This window comes from Schistocerca americana, chromosome 5 (genome assembly GCF_021461395.2).
Source record: "Schistocerca americana isolate TAMUIC-IGC-003095 chromosome 5, iqSchAmer2.1, whole genome shotgun sequence".
Taxonomy (NCBI): Eukaryota; Metazoa; Arthropoda; class Insecta; order Orthoptera; family Acrididae; genus Schistocerca; species Schistocerca americana.
Window position 1 is genome coordinate 242,379,210 of NC_060123.1, and position 14,477 is coordinate 242,393,686.

The following is a 14,477-nucleotide window of genomic DNA, read 5'->3' on the forward strand; positions in this document are numbered from 1 at the left end:
ATCATGGCCTTTTTAGATATTGAGAAGGCGTATGACAGTATCTATAGGGACAAGCTCTGGGATGTGCTGAACGCAAAAGGGATAGATGAAGAGATAACACGAAAAGTCAGAAAAATGTATGAGGGAAGTGAGAGTTGTGTGAAAGTGGGGAGGGAACGTACTGCATGGTTCAAGCTGGAAAATGGGCTGCGACAGGGAAGTGCACTTTCGCCTTTATTGTTTATTATTGTTATGAATGAAATCCTACAGCAAGTATCAGATGCAATTGGAGATCATAAAATGAAAGCAGTGCTTTTTGCCGATGACCTGATGTTATGGGGAAATTGCGAGAAGGAGGTGCAAGAGCAGTTAGATGTATGGGAGGCAACGGCAGCACAATATGGAATGCATTTCTCTGCAAAGAAAAGTGAAATAATTGTCACAACAAGGAAGAAGAATAGGCCAAATGTGGATATAACTTGTGGAGGGGAAAAACTACAAGTGGTAGAGAACTTCAAGTACCTGGGAAGCATGATTGAAAGTAAGGGGGGAAACGCAATGGAAATAAGTGAAAGGTGCAGAAAAGCAGGGCAGTTCTTCAAATGCATTAGGGGGCTTATTTGGAGCAAGGAGGTGCCACAGAAATCCAAGGGAATTATATACCGAACCTACTTTGTCCCCATATTGGCATACGCAAGTGAGACATGGGTAATGCACAAAAGCGACAAAAGTAGAATACAAGCTAGTGAAATGAAGTTCCAGAGGAGCAGGTTGAGTGTAACAAGACGAGACAGATTGCGAAATGTGTATGTGAGGGAAAGACTAAAGGAGGAACCAGTACAGGACAGGATAGAAAAAACAAGACTGCAGTGGTATGGACACATGAAGAGAATGGATGAGGGAAGAATTCCAAAGAGGATGTTTGATCTGCAACTGGAGGGGAAGAGGCCCAGGGGAAGACCAAGAGATAGATGGGTGAAGGGAGTGAAGGAATGTGTGATGAGAAGAGGAGAGAACTGGACGAAGGTGGAAGAGGGGGAATGGTGGAAAGACAGAACACGATGGAGAGGCTTGTGTTCCCGACAGACCCAGCCAGTGGCTGGAAACTGTCCAAGATGATGATGATGATGAATATAGGTATTTATAACTAGTATTTTATCCACCCTCAGCAACTTAGTTGTATATAATGAAATAATAAACAGCCATATGTGTAAAAGAAATTTAATTTCTTTGCTGATTTCACTAAACTCTAGGTTGCGAACTCTAGATTGCGGTTTATTGGAAGAATCCTGAAGCGATGCAGTCCTTCAACAAAGGAAATGGCGTGCAATATGTTAGTTCGTCCAGTCTTGGAGTATTGTTCGTCTGCATGGGACCCTTACCAGTTGGGTCTGATTCAAGAGATTGAGATGGTCCAAAGAAGAGTGGCAATATTTATGACTGGTACATTTAACCATCGCGAGAGCATTACAAATCTCATAGAAAGTTCGAAGTGGGACACACTTGCAGATAGACGGTGCGCTAAACGGAAGGGGCTGCTCACTAAATTCCGAGAGCCGATCTTCACCGAGTATGTAGAGCATATATTATTACCACCAACTTTCAAATCGCGCAATGATCACCATTCAAAGTTAAGGGAAATTAGAGCTCGTACTGAGGCGTTAGGACAGTCATTTTCCCTCCCACGATCCGCGAGTGGAACAGGACGGGGGGAATATGACTCTGGCACGAATTCTGCCCTCCGCCACACACCGCTTGGTGAGTAGCGAAGTATATATGTAGATGTAGAAAGAAACTAAATTTCTTTTACCGGTTTTGGTAAAGAAATTAAATTTCTTTTATGCAAATGGTTGCTTATTTTTTCCTTAGATATTTATATATCACATGTGTCTAGAAAATGCATGGATTATGCCTCCACAACAGTTTATTACAGCTTCATCTAAATATTTGAAGCATGAGAAAAATAGTTAGCTAAACTTAAAATATTCATGACCAATTTGCTTCAAATTTTTACAAGATACTGTAATAAACTTTTGGGTGGGCATAGACTATTCATTTTTTAAATATATGAGATATATAAAACTCTAACAAAATAATATATAAAATTGAGGTTTTTGCTAACAATGTTTCTATTTTATATAGTATATACACATTTATATAGAGGATATATTTAAAAAATGTATCATATGCCCATTTGTACATTTATTAGAGTGTCATGTAGAAATTGTAGTAAATCAGTCAAGAACTTTTTAGATCTTTTCTAACCACCGTCCCATTCATGTTGTTGTTGTTGTGGTTTTCAGTCCTGAGACTGGTTTGATGCAGCTCTCCATGCTACTCTATCCTGTGCAAGCTTCTTCATCTCCCAGTACCTACTGCAGCCTACGTCCTTCTGAATCTGCTTAGTGTATTCATCTCTTGGTCTCCCTCTACGATTTTTACCCTCCACGCTGCCCTCCAATACTAAATTGGTGATCCCTCCATGTCTCAGAACATGTCCTACCAACCGATCCATTCTTCTAGTCAAGTTATGCCACAAGCTCCGCTCTCCCCAATTCTATTCAATACCTCCTCATTAGTTATGTGATCTACCCATCTAATCTTCAACATTCTTCTGTAGCACCACATTTCAAAAGCTTCTATTCTCTTCTTGTCTAAGCTATTTATCGTCCATGTTTCACTTCCATACATGGCTACACTCCATACAAATACTTTCAGAAACGACTTCCTGACATTTAAATCTATACTCGATGTTAACAAATTTTTCTTCTTCAGAAATGCTTTCCTTGCCATTGCCAGTCTACATTTTATATACTCTCTACTTCGACCATCATCAGTTATTTTGCTCCCCAAATAGCAAAACTCATTTACTACTTTAAGTGTCTCATTTCCTAATCTAATTCCCTCAGCATCACCCGACTTAATTCGACCACATTCCATTATCCTCGTTTTGGTTTTGTTGATGTTCATCTTATATCCTTCTTTCAAGACGCTGTCCATTCCGTTCAACTGCTCTTCCAAGTTCTTTGCTGTCTCTGGCAGAATTACAATGTCATTGGCGAACCTCAAAGTTTTTATTTCTTCTCCATGGATTTTAATACCTACTCCGAACTTTTCTTTTGTTTCCTTTATTGCTTGCTCAATATACAGATTGAATAACATCGGGGGTAGGCTACAACCCTGTCTGACTCCCCTCCCAACTACTGCTTCCCTTTCATGTCCCTCGACTCTTATAACTGCCATCTGCTTTCTGTACAAATTGTAAATAGCCTTTCGCTCTCTGTATTTTACCCCTGCCACCTTCAGAATTTGAAAGAGAGTATTCCAATCAACATTGTCAAAAGCTTTCTCTAAGTCTACTAATGCTAGAAACGTAGGTTTGCCTTTCCTTAATCTTTCTTCTAAGACAAGTCGTAAGGTCAGTATTGCCTCACGTGTTCCAATATTTCTAGGGAATCCAAACTGATCTTCCCCGAGGTCGGCTTCTATCAGTTTTTCCATTCGTCTGTAAAGAATTCGCTTTAGTATTTTGCAGCTGTGACTTATTAAACTGATTGTTCGGTAATTTTCACATCTGTCGACACCTGCTTTCTTTGGGATTGGGATTATTATATTCTTCTTGAAATCTGAGGGTATTTCGCCTGTCTCATACATCTTGCTCACCATATGCTAGAGTTTTGTCAGGACTGCCTCTCCCAAGGCTGTCAGTAGTTCTAATGGAATGTTGTCTACTCCGGGGGCCTTGTTTCGACTCAGGTCTTTCAGTGCTCTGTCAAACTCTTCGCGCAATATCGTATCTCCCATTTCATCTTCATCTACATCCTCTTCCATTTCCATAATATTGTCCTCAAGTACATCACCCTTGTATAGACCCTCTATATACTCCTTCCACCTTTCTGCTTTCCCTTCTTTGCTTCGAACTGGGTTTCCATCAAAGCTCTTGATATTCATGCAAGTGGTTCTCCTTTCTCCAAAGGTCTCTTTAATTTTCCTGTAGGCAGTATCTATCTTACCCCTCATGAGATAAGCTTCTACATCCTTACATTTGCCCTCTAGCCGTTCCTGCTTAGCCATTTTGCACTTCCTGTCGATCTCATTTTTCAGACGTTTGTATTCCTTTTTGCCTGCTTCATTTACTGCATTTTTATATTTTCTCCTTTCATCAATTAAATTCAATATTTCTCCTGTTACCCAAGGGTTTCTACTAGTCCTCGTCTTTTTACCTATTTGATCCTCTGCTGCCTTCACTATTTCATCCCTCAAATCTACCCATTCTTCTTCTACTGTATTTCTTTCCCCCATTCCTGTCAGTTGTTCCCTTATGCTCTCCCTGAAACTGTGTACAACCTCTGGTTCTTTCAGTTTATCCAGGTCCCATCTCCTTGAATTCCCACCTTTTTGCAGTTTCTTCAGTTTTAATCTACAGTTCATAACCAATAGATTGTGGTCAGAGTCTACATCTGCCCCTGGAAATGTCTTACAATTTATAACCTGGTTCCTAAATCTCTGTCTTACCATTATATAATCTGTCTGATACCTACTAGTATCTCCAGGGTTCTTCCATGTATACAACCTTCTTTCATGATTCTTAAACCAAGTGTTAGCTATGATTAAGTTATGCTCTGCACAAAATTCTACCAGGCGGCTTCCTCTTTCATTTCTTAGCCCCAAGTCATATTCACCTACTATGTTTCGTTCTCTCCCTTTTCCTACTCTTGAATTCCAGTCACTCATGACTATTAAATTTTCATCTCCCTTCACTACCTGAATAATATCTTTTATCTCATCATACATTTCTTCAATTTCTTCGTCATCTGCAGAGCTAGTTGGCATATAAACTTGTACTACTGTGGTAGGCATGGGCTTTGTGTCTATCTTGGCCACAATAATGCGTTCACTATGCTGTTTGTAGTAGCTTACCCGCACTCCTATTTTTTATTCATTATTAAACCTACTCCTGCATTACCCCTATTTGATTTTGTATTTATAACCCTGTATTCACCTGACCAAAAGTCTTGTTCCTCCTGCCACTGAACTTCACTAATTCCCAATATATCTAACTTTAACCTATCCATTTCCCTTTTTAAATTTTCTAACCTACCTGTCCGATTAAGGGATCTGACATGCCACACTCCGATCTGTAGAACGCCATTTTTCTTTCTCCTGATAACAACGTCCTCTTGAGTAGTCCCCGCCCGGAGATCCGAATGGGGGACTATTTTACCTCCAGAATATTTTACCCAAGAGGACGCCATCATCATTTAATCATACAGTAAAGCTGCGTGCCCCCGGGAAAAATTATGGCTGTAGTTTCCCCTTGCTTTCAGCCATTTGCAGTACCAGAACAGCAAGGCCATTTTGGTTAGTGTTACAAGGCCAGATCAGATAGTCATGCAGACTGTTGCCCCTGCAACTACTGAAAAGGCTGCTGCCCCTCTTCAGGAACCACACGTTTGACTGGCCTCTCAACAGATACCCCTCCGTTGTGGTTGCACCTACGGTACCGCTATCTGTATCGTTGAGGCACGCAAGCCTCCCCACCAATGGCAAGGTCGATGGTTCATGGGGGGGTTCCCATTCATACATTAATGTATGAATGTGTATAGGATTAAGTATCCATTCATACATTAATGTATACTTAATCCTATACACATAAAAAATGTGTAGCCTGTGTTTGAATGCTTGTGAGAGCAATGTGTAAAAATTTGAAGTAAATTGGTCAAGAACTTTTGAAATTTTTGGTAACAATGTTTAACTACGACTTGTCTTTATTTAGCAGTGTAGGATAGATTTTAAACAAAAGTGATATATACAAAAATATGATATATTGTTTTCTTCCTTGCTGTCAATTTTACAGAAAATAGGGAAGTTGTATTTATGCTTCATTGGCTTGTGATTAGAATACTATTATGAAATCTTAATCATTTGAAATTTCGTAATCCTGCCCATCCGCAGATTTAAAATATGTGAAGTATTGTGACTGAAGTTGCTATCCTCATACATCCAGTAGCTGCAGAGGTCTCTCTCATATCTCATATACCAATGATCCCAGTCAATTTACACAGTCATTTTAAGTGACTTCAGAGGCCGATCAAGTTCCCTTTCCCCATTAGGAAAAAACAAGATTAAGGTCAGAGTGGGGGGAGGAGAGGGGAGGTGAGAAAATGGATGTAGAGAGGGTGATGGACAGAGAGAGGCAGGCTGGAGGAGGTGGAGAGGAAGAGGAGGGAGGAGGAGATGATGCACAGAAAGGAAGTTGCGGGGAGGGGGCGGTGGGCAAAGAGAGAGGGAGGAGAAGATGGACAGAGTGTAGAGGGAAGGAGTTTAAGCAATCTACCTAATTCCCATACATACATTTAGCGGTTGTGAAGCATAGCCATGTTTACTGTTAAGAAATATAGACGAGGTGAACAGAGATGGAAAAAGAGAAAAAAAAATTGCAAGTAGTGGTGGAAAGGAATGGAACTAAAAAAAAGTGGCAACAGAAAAAACAATGAAAACTGTGTGTGTGTGTGTGTGTGTGTGTGTGTGTGTGTGTGTGTAGTGGGGGGGCGGGGGCAACTAGTTTCAGGATGTGTTGAAACCAAGAAGGTGGTGGAAACCAAGCACATGCTGCTACATTTGAGGAAGTAGCCACATGTGAGTTCTGAAGTACTAGTTCTCAGTGAGCCACATGCTTGGTGGAATAGCCACCTTGGATTTGGGTGTTGCATTTAAAAACATGATGAGGAGTATTATCAGATTGAAGACAGTGAGTGTGATTATTAATTCTTAGTTACAGTTTTGTGGTCATTGGGAAACAGAACCATGGTTTTATGTCTTCTCTTATATTATATTATTCATTCAGTGGCTAACAAGCTTTTTGTAAAGTAGGCCTGGCCGGTGATACTACTAGATTCACAGAGCAAATTCTGCAGCAAGAAAGTCACAAAAGTCAAACCACATGACAAGAAAGTGGACCGAGCAATCTAAAAGAACCTGTTTGTGAATGTTGCATTGAGCAGGGGGTTGACAAAAAAGTAATTTTTGTGATATGCAGATGATAGTTGGTTGGGAAAATGTAATTTTGAGGCTTGACTTAAGAAAATCGTAGTCCTTGGAGAGAGGCTGATTGACGCTGTCTAGACCAAGATAGTAGTTACTTCAAATTTACAAATTTACCCCTCTCTTCATTGCTGGATGAAGTAACTCAGTTTTTAAAAGCTAGCAAATCTACTTCTGTAAGTGTTCATCAGATACATAAAACATGATAAGGGATTGCTTTTTATACTTTATTTGGTTTTTGTTTCATCTTGCATCTCATTATGCATGAGTATGCATATGGTATTGATTAAGAGTGCTGTATAACAGTTACCTACCCACTGACTAACTGAGTAGGTTTCCTCACTAAGCACGCTCAGTCCATAAGGTCTGTATTCACACACACACACACACACACACACACACACACACACACACACAAACAAACAAACCCTATATACAGAGTTTGTGATATTTTATTTGTGTTGAAATCAGTATGATTGCTTCTTTCTCATAATGCATTACCTTAATGGCTTACTCGTTTTGAGTCTCTGTTTTATGAGAATGGTTTCTGAAGTTATTTAAATATATTACTTTCCACTTTTAGTTGGCATTTACTGTCTTTTGTAATAAATTTTAAATTTTTCTCCAGGACTTGGATGCATTCACAACAGCACAAAATATCTGTGTAGAAGGAATTTCTCCTGACACATTACAGAATTTTCTCACAAATTTTTTGGCAGTTGGATCACTGATATATCAGTTAGAAATATTGGTGCAGTCACCTCCAGAAGGTTGTTGTCTGGCTTATCAGGTAAAATGAATACAGTATATTTATTTGCAATGTATTTACAGTTTATATTGCCCAACTTTTTAACCTCCCATTAGGTCACAATTTGAAAATACTGTTTATACGCAAACAGTGGTATGAGAAGAGGCTGCCACTCTTTGTTTAGAGAGAACTTTGAGCAGCATAGAGGCAACTTTATAACTCTTCTTTTGGACATTCATTCTCCATGAGTGAGCTTGACCATATGTGTGTGAGGGGTGGGGTGGGGGGGGGGGGGGGGGGAGGAGTCACGTGCAAACTTGTACTGAACAGAACTAAACTGAACTGCTAAACTGTGGCCTGATTAGGCTACCTCTATACATGGAGTGTTATTCTTTTCTCATATCATGGCCTTTTCATCACCCATATTTCTCCATTATCTAATTTATAAATGATATGTGTTAAATAAAATAAGTGATAGATTCTTCTTCCATGTGTGTTCTCTAACAGTTCATTGACAAACAGAGCAGTACAATTCTGAAATAAAGTAGTTCTACATATGAGATACAACAAAGGAAAATAAGACATTTCCTATAAAAGGGTTGTAACTACTGCAGTAGGTTGCTGTTTTGCTGATAGGTGATAGACTATTTTTCCCACTACAGATAGCATGTTTGTAGTAAACTCATTAACCCATTTCTTCATTCATGAACAGTTGTTATACACCAATGTGGAGAATTCTTCATACTGAAGGCAAGCATGCTTCAGAAATTTATCACAGTCTAAAGCAGGCATATAGAGAGCAGTATCTTCCATGTTCTGATGTTGTCAGCATTGTACACTGAAACAACAGAGCATCAAGGCCTTCCGATAGCTTGGTCAAATGCACGTTGTCTCAAACTCTGCCATAATTTTGGCTATGGATCATATCACATGCAAAGATACCTCTCTTGGAATTGCTGCTAAGTTTGATAAACAAGGGAGCTGTGTTTCACATAATTCAAAAGAAACTTGTTAAAAACAAAGGCTGTGCTTAGTGAGTGCCCAAAAATGTATTAGAGACTCAGACTATGCCAAGAATGTGTGTTTTCGAGGTCCATATGTCATGATACATGGAGTAGGAACGGATTTCACTACCAAAGTTTTGACATGTGATGACACTTGGTGCCACCGTTTACTCTTGTCTCCAAACAGAAGAACATAGAGTGGTGGCATTATGGCTCCCTTTGTCTGAGACGTCTCTTTTTTCCTTGAAGGCTGGTAAAGTGGTGTTCACTTTTGTTTTCAATGTGCACAGGAGTTTCTACATTGAGCACTTCACTCCCTTGCTAAGTGCTGGGGCATGTGGATCACTCTCAGTAGATGTGTATCCTAGTTTAGTTTGTTGTATCTTCTGTAGATCATATTCATGAAGTTCGCCATTTCTGTGCATGGGTAAGGTAAATTGTGGATAGTGTAGCAATTTTTTCCCCCTAGTGTTATATTGAATGCTACTATTATTTTGAAATGGTGCCTGATTTTTCACAACAAACTTTATACAAGAGTAAATGTAATTCATAATTGTGTGCCAAATTTTGTAAACAGTCACCTACCTGAAGATCAAGAATGGCCACTAGATGTTATCCTTACAACACATTTGTATACAATGAATACTTTGTGTCTGTGTGTGATATTGCTCCAGAAAATTATTTCATATTGCATCAGTGAATGTAAGGTTGTAATGTAATTAATTTTTTAATGCTTTTATTACCAAAATGTTCAATTACACATATAACAAATGCCACTGAATTCAAGCATTTGAGAAGATCAATAGTAAGTCATTTCTAATTCAAGTTCTGATCAGTATGCACACACAGAAATCTTGAACAATCAGTTTTAAATATTTCCTTTCTCTTGTCCTACATTGGCATGGATGGTGATGTATATTGCATTAAGCAGATTGAATGATCTTTTTTTTCCGCTAAAGTAAGTGATAGCCAGTTCACAAGGAACAGGTAGTAACAATTTTGAATATTTCTTACCTTCTTTTACAGCAGCTCTTTTGGGGTTGATTAAAATGCTTGCATAATCACCAAATAGTACTATTTCTGCTTTATCTGTGTAAGGTAGGAGGTCATTCATGTATAGCAAGAACAAGAGTGGTCCCAGAACTCAACTCTGTGGAATGACACTAGTAGTTTGTTTCCACTCAGAAGGAGGTTCATCATGAGAGCTCCATGAGCTATCTGATATGACCCTTCACTTCCCTTCAGTTAAATATGAAGTGAGCCACTTACTCATTGTACCTGGAAAGCCATAAATTTTAAGTATCTCAAAAATAAATTTGTGATTTTCACAGTCAGATGCCTTAGACAGGTCACAAAACTCCCCCTAGATGTAATCTTATCATTCACATATTTTAATAAATGAACAATGAAATTGTAGATGCCATGTTCAGTAATGAGGTCTTTCTGGAATTCAAATTGTGATAGGCTCAGAATTGTATGTTTGTAGACATGCTTAGCCATTACTAAATGCATTTCTTTTTGCAAAACTTATAAGTATAGAGTAAATAGTAAAACTTGTCTGTGGTTATTAATATCTTCCTACTTCCTTTCTTAAAGAAGATACCTTGTGAAAATACTGCAGTAAATGTATGACTGAGTATAGTAGCTATACAGAACAACATTCCTTTAATATTTTGCTAGCTGTTTTATCAACCATATGAGAATATTTACTTTTAAGATAGATAATTAGTTTTCTTGTTTCCCTATAAGAAGCTGGCGATCTCAGTTTGACTGAATGCTTGTTGTACTGATTGTCACATATACTGCTATGCTTTTTCTTTTGAGCTAACTGTATAGAGTTTATCAGTTGCATTTAGAAAGTGACTGGTAAAAAGTCTTGCTCTATATTTGATGGCATGGACAGTTTGATTATTATCTTTAGTTAATAGTTCATCTTGTTACATGATATGTTTCCTTATTTCCTGTCTAACTATGATACATATTGATCTGATATTATTTCGAAATAGTGGAAAATCCCAGATAGAATAATGATAGTTTGTGAAAAGGATACGTTGCTACTCACTACATAGTGGAAATGTTGAGTCGCAGACAGGTGCAACAAAAGACTGTCAAACAAGTAAGTTTTTGGCCAAAAAGCGTTATTCTGTATTAGATGAAACACACACACACACACACACACACACACACACAAGTGCAACTCTCACTCTCATGACCATTGTCTCTTGCTGCCGAGGTAGACTTATTAACCTCTGGCATACCATAAAAGCTTTTCTATGTTTTTATATCTCTTATCAATAAAGAACAATACTTCATATTCATTATTCATGGTTTCTTTCGGGCATCACTGGTGTTTCATGTGGAAACAGATATTAAAAGGGGAGAGACATGTACTCGGAAATGCATTAAATCTAAAATTTACATTCTCTCCGTAAGATACCTCATAGCAGCTGATGCTTTGTGGGTTCCTGCTAAAAGTGTCTGTTTATTTATTTCTCACTCCATCAATCCAACTGTGGTAAACTCACAAGGATACAGAGTGTGCCAGTAAATAATCTATACATAGGTAGTATTAAAACAGTCAATCATACAAAAGTAATACACCATATTTGCATTACACATGTGTGGTAAGAATGACAGATTACAGCAAACGTTGGACACTATAGGTGAAAGCCAAATATAAAATCACTGAAAATAACTTTGAATATTACATGAATGCAGTACCTTCACCACTGCTCAAACTTACAGTATAGTATGTCAAACTCAAAATTTGTGGTTCACAGATCTATTAGGTTTTATCACTGTGGCTAAAAAACTCTTCCAAGCTGTAAAATGACCTTTCCAATAGAAATTGCTTCAGATGCTCCCTAAAAGAGGAATGGTTATCAAATTTGCTTTTAATATCTGGAGGGAGAGCATTAAAAACTTTTGCACCAGAGAACTGCACACCCTTTCGCACCATAGTCAGATTTTTACAGTCATTGTGAAAATCATGCTTTCTCATAGTATCATATCCATGGTATACACTATCTCTTTTATAAAACTCATAATTTTTTCTGATGAAACACGTAAGAGAAAATATGCACTGGGAAGCAACAGTAAGTATTTTTAGTTTCTGGAAAAGGTTTCTACAACTACATCTAGAGTCCACGTTGCTTATTATTCTTAAAACATGTTTTTGAAACAAGAGTATTTTCTTTGCTAGTGTTTGGTTTCCCCAAAATATAAGAGAATGGAAATATCTGTAGTATGCTACATTCATTGTGTGTATATTTCCGCTCTTGGAGAGACGCTTAGGGCAAAAATTGATGAGCTGAGTCTCTTCTGCAGGTTTATTATATGATGAGACCAGTTTACTCTGGAGTCGATTACAACATCTAAAAACTTTGTTGTTTCAGCTCTTTCTATTGACTCAGTCACACACTTCACAGTTAACTCATCCTCAGTTTGAGCAGTTGCAGTAAACTGATATATTTAGTCTTATTAAAGTGCAATGAGAGTCCATTGATGTTAAACTATTTCATTAAATCAATAAGAATATTCTTAGCAGATCCTTAAAATTTTTGACATGTATGACCATCAATCATAATGTTGGTGTCATCCACAAAAATGGTAAAAAAACACTGTAACTTTGTACTTTGAGGTACGTTATTTATAAATATGAAGAAAAGGAAAGAACCAATAATGGATCCTTGGGGCACTCCACGGTTAATGGTTCTCTAGTTAGATGAGACCAGGCCTCCTTTCTATCTGTGAGGGATTCTGACCACTCATTTGCTACGCCACTTATTCCTAATATATCTGCTTTCTGTAATAGGATTTGGTGGTTCACAGTGTCAAAGGCTTTTGACAAGTCACAAAATAAACCCGTTGTTGCCATTTTGTTATTAACTGAATCCAGAACTTTGTTCATGTGAGTTCATTAACTGTTCTCACACTTTTCCTAGTTAATACATGATTTAGAGTTATGTTGTCTGTTATGGTAAATTGGCCATCATGGTGTGATAACACATTTCATACTCACTGAACATCAACCTTATTGACTATGTCCTCTTATACAAAAACATTGAGTATTAAAGTGACCTGCACGTTTCTGCTGGGAAAGTTTACATCTGAGATTAACTAAAATTTCTATAAAATGTTTTTTCACAGGCTCATTCCTAGAATCAATACTGAAATCATCACAAATTATTATTTGCCTCCCTTTGTCAGATGAGTGACATAAGGCAGATTCCCACTGGGGCTCTGTAAAATGTAATAATTATAATTGTGCTGTGAGACAAAATTTCACATGCACATGTTTCCATGTTTTGTTCTGTGCAAAATCTACTTCTGTCTGTAGTTTTGAATTTATGATTATTTAGCATGTACTTGACAACTCCTCCTTTCTCTGTATTGCTTCAGCAACAAGAAGCTCCTAATTTATAATCTGCAACATTTAACATTTCTATTCTCGTATTTACAAGGCACTCAGTCAAAGTAAATCATCTACATATCAACTTCCTACTTTATTTAGGTAAATAATAAGTTATTAACTTTATTTTTCCAGCCCCTGATATTTTATTGTATGAATTTAAATGTACTCTCCAGCATTTGGAAGTACAGTTATTTTAATCTTTCTGCCATTATCCCTGGCATCAAGAAATTCCATGACTACGCCTATGGCAGAAACTTCACCCTTCTAGCTGAACACAAACCTCTGCTGCCACTATTCAAGTCCTCCATCCCCAACTGAACTAAGATGGCATGCCACATCCAATGCTGGCCGCTGTTCCTGTCAAGCTACATTTATGATATCAAATATCACTCCACTACACATCATGCTAATGCTGACCTGCCATCTTGACCACCTCTAAGACAGGACTCCGGGGTTGACACTGACTCGTTGTTTGTTTCCACGTGGATTCTGAGGCAGAAGATGCAATAGACAGGCTCCCTTTCAATGTCCATCTCATCTGGAGGCACACAACAGTAGATCAGGTGCTATGGGAGGCTCGCCCTTCCATAACAAAGCCTTCAATCAACCAGACCTCCACAAGTTTTGGACCTACCCACCAACACACCATCCCCACTCAAGGGGGCACCAAATGAACACGTCATCATCCCTGAGGCACTGCAGTGTTGAGTTCTTGATCTACTCCACGAGGGCCACTGGGACATGGTACTCAGAAAGAGGCTGGCGTGCCAACATATCTACTGGTGAAGTATGGTCTCTGCTATCACAGATAGCTGCATCCTGCTCCACAAGCCAGAGAAAGCAGGCTGCCCCTGCTTGATGTTATTTCCCTTGGACAACCACCTGTGCTCGATGGTCATGGGTACATTTGGATTTAGTTAGTCCCTTCTTGGGAACCTCATGGCTTGTAGTCATTGACACTGGAACTGGCTTCACTTTTGCAAAGAAGATGGCCTCCACACCCTCTACCCATACCTTCAAAATCCTTAAACACATTTTTGCCTTGAAGGGCCTCCCTGCATCTAAACTAATTTCACTGGTGAAGAAATTTCATTTATTTATGGAAACTTTTGTTCTATACACATTCAGTGGATCTTGAGAAATGTTGGAACTGTGTTTATTAATAAAATTTTGTGATTGTGACTACTGGCTTTCTTTTGTGGATGTCTTCCGAGAATGGAATACATCAGAGTACATAGTCTAGAATTCATAAAGCAATTTTCTGAAATCGTGTCCTACACTAATGTCC

The 14,477-nt window shown here is 38.4% G+C and overlaps 1 protein-coding gene across 1 annotated transcript in view; it reads left to right on the forward strand.

The window, feature by feature from the left end:
* The window catches only part of LOC124616790 (gamma-tubulin complex component 6), a 254,299-nt gene that overhangs the window by 123,832 nt on the left and 115,990 nt on the right, over positions 1–14,477 (forward strand). Inside the window, exon 8 of the mRNA XM_047145205.1 lies at positions 7,652–7,813. Coding sequence (XP_047001161.1) covers positions 7,652–7,813 — 162 coding nt within the window. The remainder of the gene's footprint in view (positions 1–7,651; positions 7,814–14,477) is intronic.